The following is an 18316-nucleotide window of genomic DNA, read 5'->3' as shown; positions in this document are numbered from 1 at the left end:
TAACTTTATTTTTCTTATTTCCAATTGTATACATTCCGAAATGCTTGTTAATCACGAATATATATTTTTATTTCCTTTCCAAATCGCATATTATGTCAACGCAACCTTGAACAAGAACCATTTCTTAACAATGACTGAAATGCAAGAGAAATTAAAATATTTGTTTGGATGAATGAAGATGAAAAAGATAATATAAAATCCGTACTAATTAAAGCAGATTTTATTTTTCTGGAAATAATATTATTTGATTTATAAAAAATGTTAGAAAGGGAATTAAAAAATCTATTTCTCTTTTGATTCGGTATTTTAAATGGGATAATAATATTTAGACAATATTTTTTATAATATTTGAATATTTGTATTTATCTAAAATTATTTTACAATTAATAATAATAATAATAATTATCGATCAATTACGTAATAATACGTAAATAATTATATTTAAATATTATAAAAATAAATTGTTTAAGCATCACTAAGAAAGAAAAGAAAAAAAAAAATAAAAGAAGGAAATAGGGAAAGAAAAACATAATAGGAATTTAGGTAAGCAGAAATGGAGATCTGTTTCCTCTGCTTGGATGGTACCATACAAAGTCTGAACTGGGAAAGAAGAAATAAGTGTGGCTGAGAGGGTGCAGTAAATAATTGTCCTATGCCACACCCATTAGCATTCACACACCCTCAGATCTATATATTAGGGCGTCGGTGATCCATTTCCATTCCACAACAATCTTCTTCTTCTTCTTCGATTTCTTCGATTTCTTCAGAATGTCGTTGGGTAGATTGGATTCGTGGAAGCAGCAATACTACAGCACGAGCGGGGTGGTGGTGGGTTACGCTCTGTGTTCGAGCCTTCTCGCCATAATCAACAAATACGCCATCACCAAATTCAACTACCCAGGACTCTTAACGGCGCTCCAATACCTCACCTCCGCGCTCGGCGTCTACGTCCTGGGGAAGCTAGGGATTCTCCACCATGACCCCTTCACCATTCCCACTGCAAAGAAATTCTTCCCCGCCGCTCTGGTCTTCTACCTCGCCATCTTCACCAACACCAACCTCCTCCGCCACGCCAACGTCGACACCTTCATCGTCTTCCGCTCCCTCACCCCTCTCCTCGTCGCCCTCGCCGACACGGCCTTCCGGGGCCAGCCCTGCCCCTCCAACCTCACCTTCCTCTCCCTCCTCCTCATCCTCGCCTCCGCCATCGGCTACGTCGCCACCGACTCCGGCTTCACCCTCACCGCCTACTCATGGGCCTTCGCCTACCTCATCACCATCACCACCGAGATGGTCTACATCAAACACATGGTCATGAACCTCGGCCTCAACACCTGGGGCTTCGTATTGTACAACAACCTCCTCTCCCTCATGATGGCGCCATTCTTCTGGTTCCTCACCGGGGAGAACGTCCAGGTTTTCGCCGCCCTTAGATCCGGCATCTTTGACCCCGCTGCCTTCTACGCTGTCTCATTGTCTTGCCTTTTCGGATTGCTCATCAGTTTCTTCGGCTTCGCCGCTAGAAGGGCCGTTTCCGCCACGGCGTTCACCGTCACCGGTGTGGTCAACAAGTTCCTCACCGTGGCGATCAACGTCCTCATTTGGGATAAGCACGCTAGCCCTGTTGGGTTGGTTTGTTTGCTTTTCACCATTGTTGGGGGGGTTCTCTATCAGCAGTCCGTTACTGGGGCTGTGAGTGCTCCGGCCCAGCCCAAGCAGTTGGATATCGAAAACAACAAAGGTGGTGGCATTGGCGGCGGCGGCGGCGGTGATGATGATGATTTTGCAGGTGAGAGTGATGGGACGGGTAAGCTTATCTCTAGATGAGCATTTGTACCACTTGTTTCATGTTTAAGCTGCAGTGACTGTATAATTATTGTCTTATTTTAACAACGTTAGGGAAATTTTATGTAATGTGAGAAATTGTTTTCACAATGATGTGGAATTTCAATTTTGCTTGCATACTTTCTTCTCCCAGTTTTCCTGTTGTTGTGATTTTAATACATGGCTGGCTGTTTCATTTCCATGGTCTCCGTCTTCGGCACTTTGCTATCTAGGTAAGGTGTAGTATTGAATAATTCACGTGTCAATGTTATGCTTTTGTTTCTGAGCGAACTGTGATATTCATCTGTTTCAACTTTCAGAATAATATAATCATCATACTTCCAGACTGATGAGCGATAACTTTAAACTTAGTAAAGCTAGTTATTTTCCCCAAGTTATAGATTTAGGTCAGATTTATCAATTTCTTCTTTATCTTTAGCAAATTTGGCTCTGTTTGGACCATGTGCTCCGTTAATTACTGGCCTTAAATTGTCCGAAAAACCTGCGTCCTGTTTTCTTTCGGATTTCTGCTCAGGCAACAAGTGAGATTTAGGTCTTGTTTTGATAGACTTCTCAACAAGGAAATAAGTAAATAAAGTGAAATAAGGTTCTTCTATAATTATAAATTTCGTTTTCCTTCTTATTTTTTTAAGTGTTATTTAAGAAATTTATCTAAGTAGACTCTTAGTCCACCTTTAAACGAGTTAATTACAACCCTTGCGTGTGATTCAACACAACTTGATGCTAATTGCTAAGCTGCAATCCCACAACTTAATGTTTTGTTTGGCTGAGAAAAGAGAAATAGATGAGATGGAAATAAGTTAGTAAAGTGGAAATAAATGAGAAATAAAGAATGATGAAAGGGATAGAAAAATGAGCATAAACATGTGAGAAAACAGTATAGCCAGTTCCACCATTTAAAATTATTTCTCTTCATTTTCTTCCTTAGGCATCTTCATTCATATATTCTCCAAATCAAACCAAGTGTAAGATAAATGGAGCCGACTGAGAAAAGGTAAGTAAATGTTGTTAAAACAAAATACAGAGAAGTGTAGTTGAGAAACCCAATCGTTTAAATTTAGATATTGGGAAGCTATATGGCGCATAATTTAGGGACTGTGTAATGTGTCTACCTTAGTATTGTACTTTAAATATTTTATCTATTTTGTTCTCCCTTGCAACTGTTGACTTTACCATTAAGCTACTACTAGCAACTGAAATTCTTCTTAGAATAGTGTTTTGGTCAATTACTGGCTAATTCAATTGAAAATATGATTTTCATTTCCAATATGATGTACAACAAAACCTTTTGGCGAGTGGTTTTTATATGGAGCACCTCTCATATTGGACAAATCCCCATGGACTTTGTTTGATACACGAACCACTGATTCTTTTATTTCAAAAACAATTTAACACAACTGTAAATCTCTGATTTAAAATATACTAAGCTTTTAGAATTAATTATAAATCAACTGTTAGAAAAACTAAAGAGATAGATGTTGTTCCATTTTTTTTTTTTGTTGAATTTGTGTTTTGGTGGTGAAAGCTTCCGATACTCAGTTTCTTTTGGACAAGGAACTCTGTTAAGAACTTGTTTCTACCAGAGATTAGTGATATCAGATTACATTGGTGTTGTCGTCCAGAACATCTCATAAAAGCCTGGTTTCATGAAATGCTATTCAAATTTCATGATTAATTTGATGGAAATGTAACTCATTGTTATATGCCACTGGCTGTGGCCCTATTCCCTGCGGTGTTGCACTGGTAACATGGAAATAACACCACGCAATTCTCAATTGACCCCGAAGGTTTTCTGATAAGAGGCTTCAGCTTCCAATTACATCTGCTTTGTTCTCACTTCTCATGCAGAGCACGGTTTAGTCTTCAATTTCCATTTTCATAATACCGGAGATGGAGATAACGTCTTCAAATCGCTCTGCTAAATTATTTCGTGCTGTTATAAAACCATGGAATTGTGTTGTACTACCATGCAAAGCATGTGAATGAAAAACATTAGTGCTGAATCTCTCTGATCTCAAACAGATCACAGCAAAACTTGACTTGCAGTTTCTTCCAAATTACATAGATGCTTCATTTCAAGATGAAATGCCTCGCAGTCTAATATTTTCATAGATATCAATAATACTTATATGTCATTAGTATAACCAGGTTATACATTATTGAATTGGAGAGTCTAAACCTGTTTATTTTGGGAGAGCTATGAAAAGCAGTCCTCTAAGATTTCAGCCTCTGAAGTTTAAACAGTGGATTGTCTTTGAGAAAGGTATTTTTAACATCTCTCTGAGAAAATTGGCATTCTCTAAAATTCAAGAACTTTTTCTAAACTGTTTGAGCATTACCTGAGGGATTAGGAAGGATTGACTGAGAGAAACGTTGATTATCCATCCATCATTATGCCTGTCTCTATTCAGTTATTGATGTGTGATTTCCTTCTTGGATATTCTTTATTAAACCAGAGATTATTCAGGTCAAAGTCTAAATAGTTGACCAAATCCTTTTCTATATCTATGATGACGCGCGGTAGTGTGTTATCGTTGGAGAGTAATTATAGATTTTATACATGCATCCATAAAATATTTTTAAATTTTTAAATAAATTTATTTAAAAGTTACTCTTTAAAATGTAGACTTAAATAATTTTTTACAGTAAAATATTATCTAAATAAAATTGCATTATAAGATTTTAATGCAAATAAGATTATTCATTTTAAAAAATAAATTATACCAAAATGTTTAAATTCAAATAAATCATTTTCATTAAAAACAAATTTAATTCTGAATCTAAATAAAAATTTATAAAATTAAATTTTAAATAATTCTTCCACTTATAATGTTTTTTATTAGTAATTTTTCATTGGTTAATTAAATTTAAAATATCCAAATAAAATAGGTAATAATGAGTACCAATTATGATTATCAAAAAGCTTGTAATATATTTATTATTAGGTGGTTAAAAGCTTGTAATATATTTAACCACCTAATAATGAGTACATTGTTACCTTATTATTAGGTGGTTAAAAGCTTATATAAGAATTTCATCCATGCCATACAAACAAAAACTAGGTAAATTCACATATTCAAAATATAACTTTTCATACGAACTTACAATTTCAACTAAAATACAACATACATTAGAGGCTTAAACTGTTGTAAGGAATCTAGAATAACTCCTTTAGAAATTTTATAAACTATAAAATCATTATTAAAACATACTATTAGTATCACGATTAGTAAAAATTCTTATAAAAAACTCATATGACACATGCGATATAACAATATTCACATATATGGGAAAAACACACACATTAGAAAAAAAAAAAAAAAACTAACTTATTCTTATACAAAAACTAATCAGACAAACTTAAAAATCTCGTCAGAGTGATCACTTACACATTTTTTATCTTCAAATAAATAAACTATGAGTTAGAAGGCTCAGAGAGAAAATAAAGAACTTTTAGAAAAAATGTTTTAAAGAGATAATATTTTTTTTATATAATAAAAATTGTTAATTGAAGTTTCACTTATAAATTTAAACTTTTAATATTAAAATAAATTAGTCTCATTATTTAAATTACATTATCATTTCTAATATCTTATTTTCTAAACTCTTACGATGAATGCAAACTATTGTGCTTTATACAGTGAAACTCATACAATCTTTCACAACTATATAGCACTTTCATCTTAAAAAAAGAAAACAACCAAGTTCTCTACTTGCTTAGCAAAAGTTAATGAGAAAACAATTTTCAGTAAGCAGCATTCTTGGGCTCAATTATATTTCAAAATTTCTAAAAATTAATGTTAATGACGTATAAAGGTATGAGATTATTTAAGAGACCTATTTAGTAAACATTTAAAATCGAGTTTGAGAGAAAATTGACTTTAATTTATAAAAGGATTGGAGTATGAAGTTATAGTGTTTAGTCGAAACAATTTCACTATTTTTAGACCTTTTTTCACTTCATGTTAAAATGTAAGGTAATTCCAGCAGCACATGCTCTGAAGCTCGAAAATCGATACACCAGTAATTTCTACATAATAAGCTTCCCTAAGAACTAGAAAGACTGAAACAACCTAGACTTGGTCAAAAAATTCCATGCAGAGAATTATGAATTATGAGCAGTTAGGTTGTACATGTTGAACTTTCTCACTTGTATTAATTTCAATTTCCTTTTCCTACATATGCTGCTGTATCTCTACGTGGAAGTCTCTCTATCGCTTCTCATTCAACAGTAAAACATCACATTCTTCACCTTCTCTTTCAGAGCTGGTAGTGGCCGAACTGACTCATCTTTTGATCTACCACCTCGAGATTTACCAATCTCATGAACATCTGGTTCCATGTAGAAACGAGCTCTGTATGCTGCCAAGTGAGCATAGTACGCAGGAGGCACTGTACACATAGCATTCAAATTATCAATACCCAAATTCCAAGATTTTCTTTTTGTTAAAACAATGTGGCTCCTATGAAAGATTAAAACAGGTAAATGATGATACAACTGATACAAGTACATATGTTGCGCAAGAGCCAAAAGACTTACCTACAGAAACAGATCGTGTACATCTTGCATATCTACAATCAAAATAATAAGATCATTTCATCATAGTAATGGAGCAACAAGTTTTAGATGATTGAGAGAGGTTATTTACGTGTAGCACAAGTTGTTGGTCAGAGATTGAATCTCATCAGCACTGAAATTGTTCTCGTCCCACAGAACATGATAATGGGCTGGTCTACTTGTACCCTGTAAATTGCATTTATGTGAATCCGATACAAAGATGATTCTTTAACATCTCATTTTTCTTATACCCTCCTCCGATGCCCCATTTGATTGGTTATGAAACAAGAGACGAATATCATATTTTTGTATTTGTATTGGTACAAAATCAAAGCTCAACCTAAGACTAACATATCACTATGATACCTGAATTCCCGCATGACTGCATAAATAGAAATCGAATTCCGTCGGATGACAGATCTTAGAATCCACCACGGTACCTACATTAAAAATCAAAGTTGTTTAAACTCCAGAAAGATTTAATAACATTGCTGGCAGATGTAATCGTGGAGAAATGTTATTTTTCATTAAACTTTTACAACAAATTATACACGAGGGGGGATGGGAAGAGAAGAGAGGAAAGAGATAGAGAGAAACATTGTGTGGGGATTGCTGTATAAATAACATTATTTATTCAAGCAATGTTGTTGTATGCCCTGCTGGATTTCATGAACATCCTTAGATTTGTGACATGCTCTAACGATAGAAAATGGAAGTAAAAATTTATTACCAGGTAAGATATTCCCACTCTTATCAGTGCTGTTTCTGTCGTCATGATTGTTTGAGAATAGTCTGGTGTGATGCCGTTTCTGAACCACAACAAATGTTACCGGAGGTTGGTAACTCGGTTCCAAAGATGCACAAGCCTACACATTAGCAATAAAAGCATGAAACAAGGTCAGAGTGTCTTGCTAGCTTTCATGGTCCAAGAAAATGTAAATAAATATAACTGCAATACATTCAAGTACCTTACGAATGGCATCAAGTTCGTACAACAAAACCTGGTAGAATTGTCCTTCACTTACCCCATCCCTGTAAATATATTTAATAACTATAAATAATATAGACCATCCTCCATTATTCCACTTGTGTGACCGTAATATGTCCAAGTCCCTAGTTTCCTTTGCAAGAACACTTCTTTTTTTTTTCTTCAAATATTAGAACTGAACAACCTTACCTGTAAAATATTATTCTCAGCGGTTTTTGTCCAGTTGCCTTCTTAAACGAGAGTAACAGCTCTCTGCAATAGAACAGAATAGTATGATTCAATATATAATTACAGGTAATCAATGCAAAAACATCATCAAGTGAAAAGGAAAAGCCGGAGCAAGAACTAACAAAAACCTTTCTCATCGGCCAATTTAAACAATGTAAACAAAGACGTTTTCAGGCTTAACAAGGCAATCAAGTCAATACCTGAGGAAAATCTATATTATTCTAAACCAAAACAAAATTTGGAGGCAAGCGTGGCCTTCCACTTAATCCAAATATGAAAGTCGTGAGGCTGCTACTAAGTACCTGATCATGCCGCCATAAACTACACCATGATGAGGATCCTTCCAACATTTAAAAAGATCTTGAATGAGTTCCTCACGATGAGGCTGAGTACATACTAATCCTGCATACTTTGTTACTTCCGGCCAGTCCTGGGAGGCTACAACCTGAATAGCAGTAATCAGAAGACCAAATATATGGAAAGCTGTAAGTTATAGCCTATAGGACTTTGGAAATACTTACAGCAGCAATGGATGGACAAGGGTCCTCTCCAGATTCTGGATGAGTCACATCAGCTCCGAAAATTATTGTTGGAATGTCACTAACCAATGGGATCCTCCAACTTAAGGCATCCAAAAGTACTGTGTTCCTTCCTCCCAACTAAAAGTATATGTAAGATTAAGTGAAAAATGTAAAAAAGAAAGGTGGGCGAGGACTATTGAGTAGCAAGTAACCTCTCTCTTACTTCGGATAGTAATTTTCATAGATAATTTTAGGTATATATTAAGTTAAGAACAGACCTTGACATTGATCTTTAAGGCCACATTTGCCAGATACTGTCTATTGATCTTGAACACGTGTTTTGAAAGACAGCACTGAGAAATCAACCCCAGATCTGTTTCGCAGATTCTTTTGAGATCACCTGAAACAATTATTCGATTTTTAAGTGCGAGCAAGAAGTATGGAGTTATCAATTGGCATGATCATGGAGAAGATAAAATACTCAAGCTCTTTTTCTTGGAAAGACAAGGAATGTGTGGTAAGATACTAGAAAAATCTCTTAGAGTGCAAAAGTTCGAATTTTCACATGCATGTAAAACAAAGAAAGCTGATCTAGTAGTGAGGTACTACTAGAACCTCTTTAACATTTCTATATACACCTCTACCATGGTAGCTATGTTCATGAACTGATGCTAATGACTGGACGTATTGGAGTGACTTGGAATCTTACCATACAGAGAGCCATTGTTGTCTGGAAGAATGGCAATCAGCAACTCTAGTTCTTTCCCACCAAGTTTATCTCGCACAGCAGAATGTACGTACTTCAAGGCTTTCTTTACCATATCAGGTCTTGCTGTGTATATAGGAATCACAGGGTCTAGACTAAATTCCTGTGAAAAGTAAAAAAATGTATAAGAGTGTGCATGATAAATTGATAATGATATAGAATAACGAGAAATAATGGTTATAATTGGAAAAGTGATGGGAGTTGCTAGTGCTGCTCAAACAAGCAGTCTCAAATGTAAAACTTCTCAAAATGGTATAACCAAAATTTGAAACTTTACCATGCCTGAGATTTGGCACATTTGAACCAACTGTTGGCAAAACCCGCGAGCAATTTCTTGGATACTTCGTGAGAAATTGATACATGCCCAATATCTTACAGTGCTTCCGTTTATAACTTTCTACATTGAAATAACAAAGTAGAAGTGGGAACAAGCCTTTTTACTTTTAATGTTAAAAAATTATATTTTAGTGTATGAGCAAACCTTGTTCATCATGTTCCATTGACCAACTTGTGGCAAGTGTTCTTTCTCTCTTCCAGTGTCGTGATATTTCAACTTCGAAGATAGAATAGCCAAAATGTACTATCAGCAGTATGCCAAAAGCTAAAAATAATTGACCGATTTAACTATAGGAAATTACCCATGGAGCAGGAAGAACCCGAGCTTCAACTGATGCAAGTTTGCTGTCAATGCTGATACCAAACTCCTTTACATAGGGATTATACTCATAATTATTTTCTTGAATTGTCTGGTAGTACATAGGGAAAGTTATAAATTAATCAAACCAAACCACAATACACATAATTCTTCTGGTTGTGAAGAGAATAAATGACTTAAAAAGTGAACTTAAAACAACTGCAATTTATCACACATGTCACTGCTCTTCAGTTCCCAATTGATTCTGACAAAAATAAAAGTATAAAGAAGAAAATAAAGGTTGGAGAGTGATATCAAGAATCCATGACAATGACCTGTAGAATGTCTGTCTCTTGTTCACGTGGTCTCTGGCATGAGACCTTCAACAGAGAAGTTATCTGCTTTTCGTTAAGCCCTTTTGTATATCTCTGACCTCCAACTATCTTACATGCCTGGGATAAGATTCACGACGAATTGTTCATTAAAAAATAAAATCCAAAGAAAAAGAGTAGGTTCAATAAATTGAAGGAAGAGCTTACCTCCATAGGCAAATAGTTCACCTTCTTTTGACTTCCTACTTGAAGGCAGGGTAGATGAGAATATATAATTGTATATCCATACATTTCTTGAAAGTAATCAACCACTGATTTCATGTTCATTTTCTCATCGACAGGGAAACTGTTGGGAATAAAAGAGACAACAATTCCTTGAGAGGTAAATCTAAAAACTTCCATTTTCGACTGCAAAAGTTACAAAACCATACTTGAGCTCCCTTGTAGGTTGTGATGTCAATCCTGTAATTCTGTACTTCCTTCGAAAACTTCCTCTATGTGTAACTTCGACTTTCACACCTCTTAAGGCTTTCTTAATCTGCATTAGTGACACCACAATGATTTTTTGGTCAGATCTGCTTAAATATTTCTCATGGTTTCCAAACTAGAAAAGTCATCAATTAAATTCTTCCATAGACGAGAAAACGAACTAGATTTAAGACATATAACCGACAACCTCAACCATTACTTGACGCCTTGGGAGAAGAATAAGAAAACTTTTGCATTACATTTATTAGCATGCCTTTGGAGCACAGGGGCTCTTGGCCTTGCAGGATATATTACTTTACGTTTTAAATCTCAATCTGAAACTCCATATGTCCTTACGCAAACAATCATTGTCAAGACGGAGTTAGTGAAGACCATAGGGCATGCAAGCATCACTTATTTCGTTTAACATGTGAGGATAATAGTGTCTGTAATTACAAAGATTGCTAGCTTCCATAGTAAACTTCATACCTTGACACGATCTGCATCTGACAGTGGCTTTGAGAGCACGTCTTTTCCCAAAATTTGAGCAACAAAGTCAATTACAGGGAGTGGTTCAATAAAAGCCATTGATGACATGTCTGAGACAAAGAAGCATCAAAATCGAAAGAAAAAAAAAAAAAAAAAGAGGAATCGTTTTAGTATTTACTGTTGACAAATTATTATCAGTGACAGTATTAAAAAATCTCAGCTTGATAACGTAAAATTATAAAAAAAAAAAAAACGAAGATATATATGGTAGAACTCTCACCAATATTAAGGGACAATCCCATCTGAGTAGGCCTTATACTTTGGTAGAAGCCGCGCCATGATTCCAGACCACCACCTAACTGCTGTGGTTTTCTTAAATCCGGAGAATAGAGAAACCTCCCAATTGACACGAAGCTAAACATGCAATACAAGCAAAATAAGACCTAAGAAACATTGAAAGAAGAAGATAGTAGCAATAGCTTCCTTCGGTGCAAGAGGAAGCAATGGATACAATGTTGAAAGAAGCACCACAAATGCACCTCTGAGCTGCAAGCTCCCTCAATACAATGTCAATGACAGTAAGCGCCTCTTGTGGGGTGTCCACTTGTTTCCCACTCAGAAGCTCACGTAATTGATGCATGCTGACACGAGCTGCAAACTTTATCACCACTTCAAATTCTCTTTCCCTGGCAAGAGTGATTAAAACTCTCTTTTTTACTTCAATAACTCAAAAGTCCACTTTCAAACTCCAAAAGTTTGGGGAGCTGTTAGGAACAAAACATTATGAACAAAACATCATGACATAATCACTTGAACAATCATCACCTGGTACCACCAGTACCCTCGTCATCCCGGCTCAATGTTATGGAGAACTCTTTGTATGCAAATGGAAGCAAGCCAGCAGTGTAGAGATTTCTTCCTCCATCATAAACAGGAAGCCTCATCCCCAAGTCAGTGTTCCTGTGAAGCCTCACCAACTCAGATATGATGGCTTTGCTTGTTTTACGAGAAGTGACTTCAGGTGTTATTGTAACCTTCACAAAACACACACGATAACCTCAGCAAAAACCCCGGACTCAAATAAAATTATTAGTCTGTCTAGTTTGCATCAGTTTGCTGCTCTAGATTTTATCTTTACCAGAGAGGTGGACTTACATTGTAATGGCTCAAGTCAGAAGCTGATATATCTGCCAGGAAATGATTAGCTTTGACCAGACACTTTGTCCCCAGCTGGCCATAGCCAGGTCTGGCAGGAAACACAAGACTTTTGCAAGCAGAGGAAACCAATTGCGAGTCAAGTCCTGTTTCTTGCAATTTATCTTGTTTGCATTGGCTTCTTCTTTTATCTCTTCTTCTAAGGTCTTTTGATCTCTGCAGGGCACTCCTAGATTTCATTTGATCCTCCGCTGGATCCTTCATTGAACTTGGCAAATAGTTCTGAAGAAAATAAGGAAAGAAACTTCACTTACGTAAGTCTGAAAGTGGAGATGGAGGAGCAAGAGGTGAGAGATTCCAACAAGGGATAAACTAAAAGGTTTATGGCAAAGCAGGTTCCACGTTTTTACTGAGAACCATAACTCAGTTTATATGCACTTGTCTTGAAGGAAAACAAGAGTTAAAGAAAGTACAAGAGTGGGAAAGGCATGAAGAGGCCTTGTAACGGCTGAAAGCTGAAAAGAAGGGAAAATAAATAAAAAGAAAGAAAGAAAGAAAGAAAGGTATGGCATGGCATCAAATCTCGACAGTGTTTCATCTTCCCCTAGGCGCTGTACATTCTCTGAAACTGAAAGTGAAAAGATGGGAAGAAAAATAAAGTGACGTGCATACATGCAAAAGAACCAACAATCTCCTATAAAATTCTAATAACCATCGTTGCTCCCATTGGAACAGTGTGATGGCCTAATTTTGACTTACCACTCTTTGATGCTTATGGGCACATATATAATAATAAAAACTTTGCACTCAAGTCCACAACAGCAACATCAGCACCATCTCCACTTTCCTTAAAAAAATGTAATGTTCCATAAGCTAAGAAGCACATGATATGGTAGGGAAAGAAAAAAAAAATGGTTGCGGTGGACTATAGTTAATTAATTGTGGGGAGTGAATAGTATTAGTCGAAGGGGGCTTTAAATTTGGTGGTCCCAAAAGGATGTTTGAATTTTACCCTACTCCAAGTTCTTGGCAGGAGAGTTTGTAAGATTGCATGTATAAATACCCTTTTCAGCGAGCACAAAGGAGCTTTAACTCCTTCCCAAGTTGAATTAAAACGACAGAACGGGACCCTAAAGCAGATTGAGTAAGCACACCACACCACACCACACCAGAACACAGAACAGAAAGGAGGGTAGCAGTAGCAGAGACAAGAGGCATAAAAAACAGGAGCAAGGAAGGAGTCAAAACAAAATTTGAAGCTTGGTTGTGCTTGGATATCCGGACAGTATGCATGAACATGCCATAATGGCTGCCTGCCAAATGCCAAATGCCAATGTCAGTTGTACGTGCACCCAAGGGTAAATGCTGCAAACTATGGTGTGCCTGTCCCAATAAATAAATAAATTGGATTTTGGCCCTTTTCTCTTTGTTTTTGTGGCCTTTTGGATGGGGAGATGGGGGAACTAGGGATACCCAAGAATGGTACAAGTGATAGTAACTCTCTTCAACTATTTCGGATCATTACAAAGACACCAAGAACAATCATGTGTCCTGTCCCTTTCACTGGCTTCACACGACAGATACAACATCTATATATAAAATCAAAAACTCCTTCCATAACAAAATAAACAAACAATGGTTCATTATAAATGAACAACACCACCCATGTGAAGACTTTCGTGCCCTTATTAATTCCTGAACCAAACCTCACTGTATGGCAAGCAGCAAAGGTTTCAGATTTTGTTCCTATGACAACATTATTGCTGCTGCGAGAAAAGAGAATTAATGTTGTTATTGGATGTATTGGTAAGAGGCATTAATTTGCATACTCATCTTGTTGTGGCTGAAGCTACCTGTCTGACTGTTTCTTTGGTCAATGTCATTTGATTTCTTTCCATTTTGTCACATCTAAGCTGTAAAATTTCCCCAGGGCCCCCTCCTCCAACCTTCTTCCTCCTCTCTAATTTTCTTTATGCTTTCTCCATGTCTCTCTCTTTTTATTCATCTAATCAAACCAAACCAGATAGCTTGAATATCAAAGGAAAGGATCCATGATTTTCAAGCATCATCGTCAAACAAAATTCAAAGCTTATAAAAGTCTTTAGACAAAACTATTTCCTATCAGCTCATGTACTAAAAAATCCACAAAAACAGAAACCTTCGCCAGAGACCTACTACACCCTACAAACCTCTCTTACCTACAATCCTTTTCACCATGTCACGTGACCAACTGACCATTAGACAAAACACATCATTTACATATAACTCATACTTACCACTACCATCTCTTAATGTTAAATGCATTCATTATTAAATCATTTTAACTTGCGGTTATTTCTCATCCTTAAAAAAAAAACAATATGCTTTGAACCCTGAAAGTAATTAATAGTTATAATGAACTAGATTTTGCCACTTTGGATACTGGATTTTTTCTCTGTTTTGGCTATGTAAATTTGTCATGTTTAAACTTTAAAAAGTATAGAAAATTGAAAAGGGAACCGTACTTTGACAGTGGAAAATGCTAAAAAAGAAGAAATATATTGATTTTATAAGAAAAATAGAAAGTGAGTTGTGAAAGTGTCACTGTCGTGTGATATTTTGTATATATGATATGTGTTGCATTGTTTGCCTGATTGAGCGCCAACTCCTTCACCTAAGCCGATCTTACTAAGATCATCATGAAATAAAGATTCCTGGCCCAGATTCCTTTCGTTCAACCCCAAGGAAGGATCATATTCATAGGTACGACAAAAAAACACCACCCAGCTCCAACGACTGTTTCAAAATAAAAACATTTTTGCTATTTCTCTTTCAGAATAAAATTAAATAACCGTAGATTTCATACGGGTGAAAATACAGAATCAAATAATGAAAATCAATGGACAAACTTTGTAACTTATCATTCATCATCGTTGTAACTTTTTATAACTTTGGTTTTTTAAGTTTTAATCATCTGTAATGTTAGTGTTTCATTTTTTTTAATATAATTTTCAGCCTTCATTTTTAATAATATTTAACCTTTTTAAAAATATATTAAATCTCTCTCAAGTAACACTAATGTTATTTTAAAAATATTTTTATATTTATGCAATAGTGAACCATCTCCAATAAATATGACTAAAAGTAATTTAGAAATTGTAATCCTATCTCGAAAGAAATTAATAATATTAAATGACCCTAACTATCCTTTTTAATAAATATGAAACTAATTAATTTTGCTTCTATACATAAGATGGAGTATTATGTAACAATTTTTTATAAAATTAAAATTAATAGAAAAATAAGCTGAGAAAGATTTAACTAACAATAAAGCATATATTAACAATTGAAAATAATCATACTACCTGAAATTCATGGTGATCTATTTCGGAATATAAAAAAGCTTTTCTTTAGGATGCACCCCCATCATATTGACTCTGAAAATTAGTAGAAACACTAATCCATTCTATTTATTAGGTTTGATAATATTTTCATTTTATTTTATGGTCCCATAAAATATTTTTTGTATCACTCCTGTAACTATTAATTGCGGAGTAGAAAAATAAAAAGTAAATCTAAATGAGAGAAATTTTGATTAATAGACGATAATTATACTAGAAGTGTGTATTACAGTTTTATAAAAATGAAATGTTATTTAATGTTTTAATATTTGTGTAAAAAATAATTAAGGAAAAATATTACAAAAGCTAATTTCAACATTCTAAATGAGAGAAATTTTAATTAATAGACGATAATTATACTAGAAGTGTGTATCGCAGTTTTACAAAACTGAAATGTTATATATTTAATATTTTAATATTTTAGTAAAAAATAATTAAGGAAATTAATATTACAAAAGATAATTTCAACATGTAAAATGACTTTTAATATCATTGATAATTCAACACTTAAAACGGAGAAAATTAGATATTTTGGTAAAATAAGTCATACTAGTATGTTATTTTTATTTTGTTTGTATTCGTGTGTAAGTGTAAGCTTTAAAATTATTAAATACACACCGTTAAGTACTTTGATTACTTAAAAATAAAAAGTGGTTTATTTTCGTTTCAAATATGATAATATTTTTCTTTTTTACTTAAAAAACATATTTATTTCCTTAACCTATACACTCTACGTATACAAGAAAAAATTATTACTAGTTTTTATGTGAATGAAGTAAAAGATACTTTAATTTTATTTTATAACAAAATTTAAAGACCATATATTAGACAAATTTCGAAGCAATAAATATTTGTTTTATTTATTTAATGTGATGATTGTTAATGCTTATATGTATCTTAAACATTTTGTACGTTATATATAAAATAATCTGTCATTGCATATAGGGTTGTGCCTAATGTTTAGGGAATTTTAATATATATATATATATATATATATATATATATATATATATATATATTGAATTTAAATGGTAAGATTGAGCAGGTGAAGTACTAGTTGTGGGAGAATATTATTATTGAAAGAGATATTTAGGCACGTAATGCAATGATGAGAAAATGACTAAGTGAGACCCTATGAAAACAAACAAGAACAAAAAAAAGGAAAAGAATAATTCAGGAGAGTCTGTCTTACTAGTTTCTGGGTTATGAACTTTGGGGAAAACACCATACATAGACATGAAGCAGCTAGGTGCATAGAGTGTGCCAAAACTTATAAAAGAAATAGGAAAACATTGTTTTCAAGTTAAAAGATATAGTTATGAGTATGACTAGTCTGAATGAGAAAAAATGGAGAGAGAGCATAGTAAGTAGAAAAACAAACCTTGTGCTTTACGCCATGTATCTTATGCAGCAATCCGTGCGAATTGTTGTAACTGCTGCCTTTGCTTTTAATGCCTCTGCAACTGTGTGCTCTAACTACGCCAAACTTCAACTACGAACTCAACCTTTCAACCTCTAACTTCCCCTTTACCTGCTTCCAATCAACCTACACATAATGTTATATACTGTAAATGGTTTATACTATAACAAACAGCCTTTCATTTAAGGTGTTGAAAGACATGAGTGTGAACCGCATGCAGCTAGCTATAGACCACCAAAATGTTTCAATCTACACTTCCAACTACTTTTTTCCTGCCATAGACTGCTAGTTAGTGGATGACATTACATTTAAAGTAAGCTAAAACTGGTTTATCACGTTAAAGACACGGGACAATACATTAGCATATATAGGAGGAATTGGGGTGGTGAAGCAATGAAGCTACTATATATGCTAACTCTATAGCCTGAATCTGATACTCTGAATTGAAAGCTTCATTCATATATATATATTGAAAGGCAACTAGTCTAGAGGACTTTCTTTTCTTTTTTGGATACAATGAAACTAGACATGTTCTTTTGTAACAGAAGTGAAACAACCTCAAAAAGCAATGTTTTTAAGTCATTGATGGGAGAGAGAAAAGTAAATTGAAAGAAGGAGTAGTACTAGTTCAGCATGCATGGAGGAATTTATGAGAAATTGCGAAGGAGTTAACGAGATTTTAGAATTAGTTGAGGTTGAGAGAAGGAAGAGGAAGCAAAGAAAGAGAAGTTGGGGGAGCTGAGGAGACCAGACCAGGTGGTTATTAGGGATGGTTCACTTTCTGCTATTGATAAAGCATGTATGAAAGAACACACTCTAAGAAAAGAGTACTCCTCACTCAGTGCCTTTAAGAAAGGAGCATCAGAAGTGAAACGAGTTTTGAAAGCGTGCCACTGATTGTCAAAAGGGGGGAACACTACGAGACCTTTTACCTTTTGGGAACCATAAAAGAAACGTATAGCTATAGGATTGCATTGCATGATATGTATATATAATATTAAAAGGAATAAATGCAGAAAGGAGGATTTTGAATTTTGATGATATATAGTAAGTATGATTATGCATGTGGTAAGGTGTGAGATTTGATAAATAAATAGAGAGAATAGAAAGAAAGGAGATTTGGCAGTGATGATCAGTGGTGCCTACTATTATGTGTGGTGCAAAGGTTAATTTGAGTGCACTTGTAGGTGGAAGAATTGCAGGGTAACCAAGAGATGTTATATGAGAAAGAGTTAAAGGGGGAAAAGAAAGGTTGTGTCAGCTTCTTTGACGGAAATATGACCGGTCGGAAATTGAGATTCCGGGGACTATGTGTCAGAAAAGTGAGAGAGAAAGAGAAAAGAGGAGAGGCTGAAGCACATGTGCATTGCTGGGTCGAACTTTTATAAAGGAAAGGAAAGGAACCAGCCTGGGCACTTCATACGAGGGCAACCCCACCCTTGTTTTTTTTTTTTTTTTCATCTCTATTAAATCTTTGTTTTTCCTTTGCCCTTTTCAAAAAATTTAATATTTTTATACTATTTGATTGTATA

General features: G+C 34.7%; 2 protein-coding genes across 9 annotated transcripts; one reads left to right on the top strand and one right to left on the bottom strand.

Annotated features, from left to right (window-relative positions):
- Positions 1-544: 544 nt before the first annotated feature.
- On the top strand, positions 545-2115 carry LOC106766857 (GDP-fucose transporter 1). Its single transcript, XM_014651626.2, has one exon. It carries the CDS (start codon positions 769-771, stop codon positions 1825-1827), a length of 1059 nt encoding a protein of 352 aa, XP_014507112.1. The 5' UTR covers positions 545-768; the 3' UTR covers positions 1828-2115.
- Positions 2116-5730: 3615 nt separating this feature from the next.
- Positions 5731-18316, bottom strand: LOC106769448 (protein argonaute 10). 8 transcript variants are annotated; one of them, XM_022783757.1, is made up of 26 exons: positions 17931-18316; positions 16746-16910; positions 12744-12831; positions 12458-12612; positions 11985-12266; positions 11655-11863; positions 11369-11515; positions 11110-11243; positions 10830-10939; positions 10304-10410; positions 10080-10218; positions 9876-9992; positions 9545-9652; positions 9388-9459; positions 9184-9303; positions 8850-9009; positions 8419-8540; positions 8141-8278; positions 7922-8064; positions 7581-7643; positions 7372-7435; positions 7134-7269; positions 6770-6843; positions 6495-6589; positions 6386-6417; positions 5731-6237 (listed from the first exon to the last, which is right to left on the bottom strand). In XM_022783757.1, the coding sequence occupies exons 4-26, from the start codon at positions 12554-12556 to the stop codon at positions 6071-6073; spliced, it is 2838 nt and encodes a 945-aa protein (XP_022639478.1). In that variant the 5' UTR covers positions 12557-12612; positions 12744-12831; positions 16746-16910; positions 17931-18316; the 3' UTR covers positions 5731-6070. The 8 variants fall into 8 exon arrangements, with proteins under 8 accessions (XP_022639478.1, XP_022639479.1, XP_022639480.1 ...); XM_022783760.1 differs by lacking the exons at positions 12458-12612; positions 12744-12831 and adding exons at positions 13691-13750; positions 13838-13989 and having other exon boundaries at positions 5732-6237; positions 17931-18315; XM_022783761.1 differs by lacking the exons at positions 12458-12612; positions 12744-12831 and adding exons at positions 13691-13747; positions 13838-13989 and having other exon boundaries at positions 5732-6237; positions 17931-18315.

Source organism: Vigna radiata, chromosome 7 (assembly GCF_000741045.1).
Source record: "Vigna radiata var. radiata cultivar VC1973A chromosome 7, Vradiata_ver6, whole genome shotgun sequence".
Classification (NCBI taxonomy): Eukaryota; Viridiplantae; Streptophyta; class Magnoliopsida; order Fabales; family Fabaceae; genus Vigna; species Vigna radiata.
The sequence above is the reverse complement of the archived record's forward strand: the minus strand, read 5'-3'. Positions and strand labels throughout refer to the sequence as shown.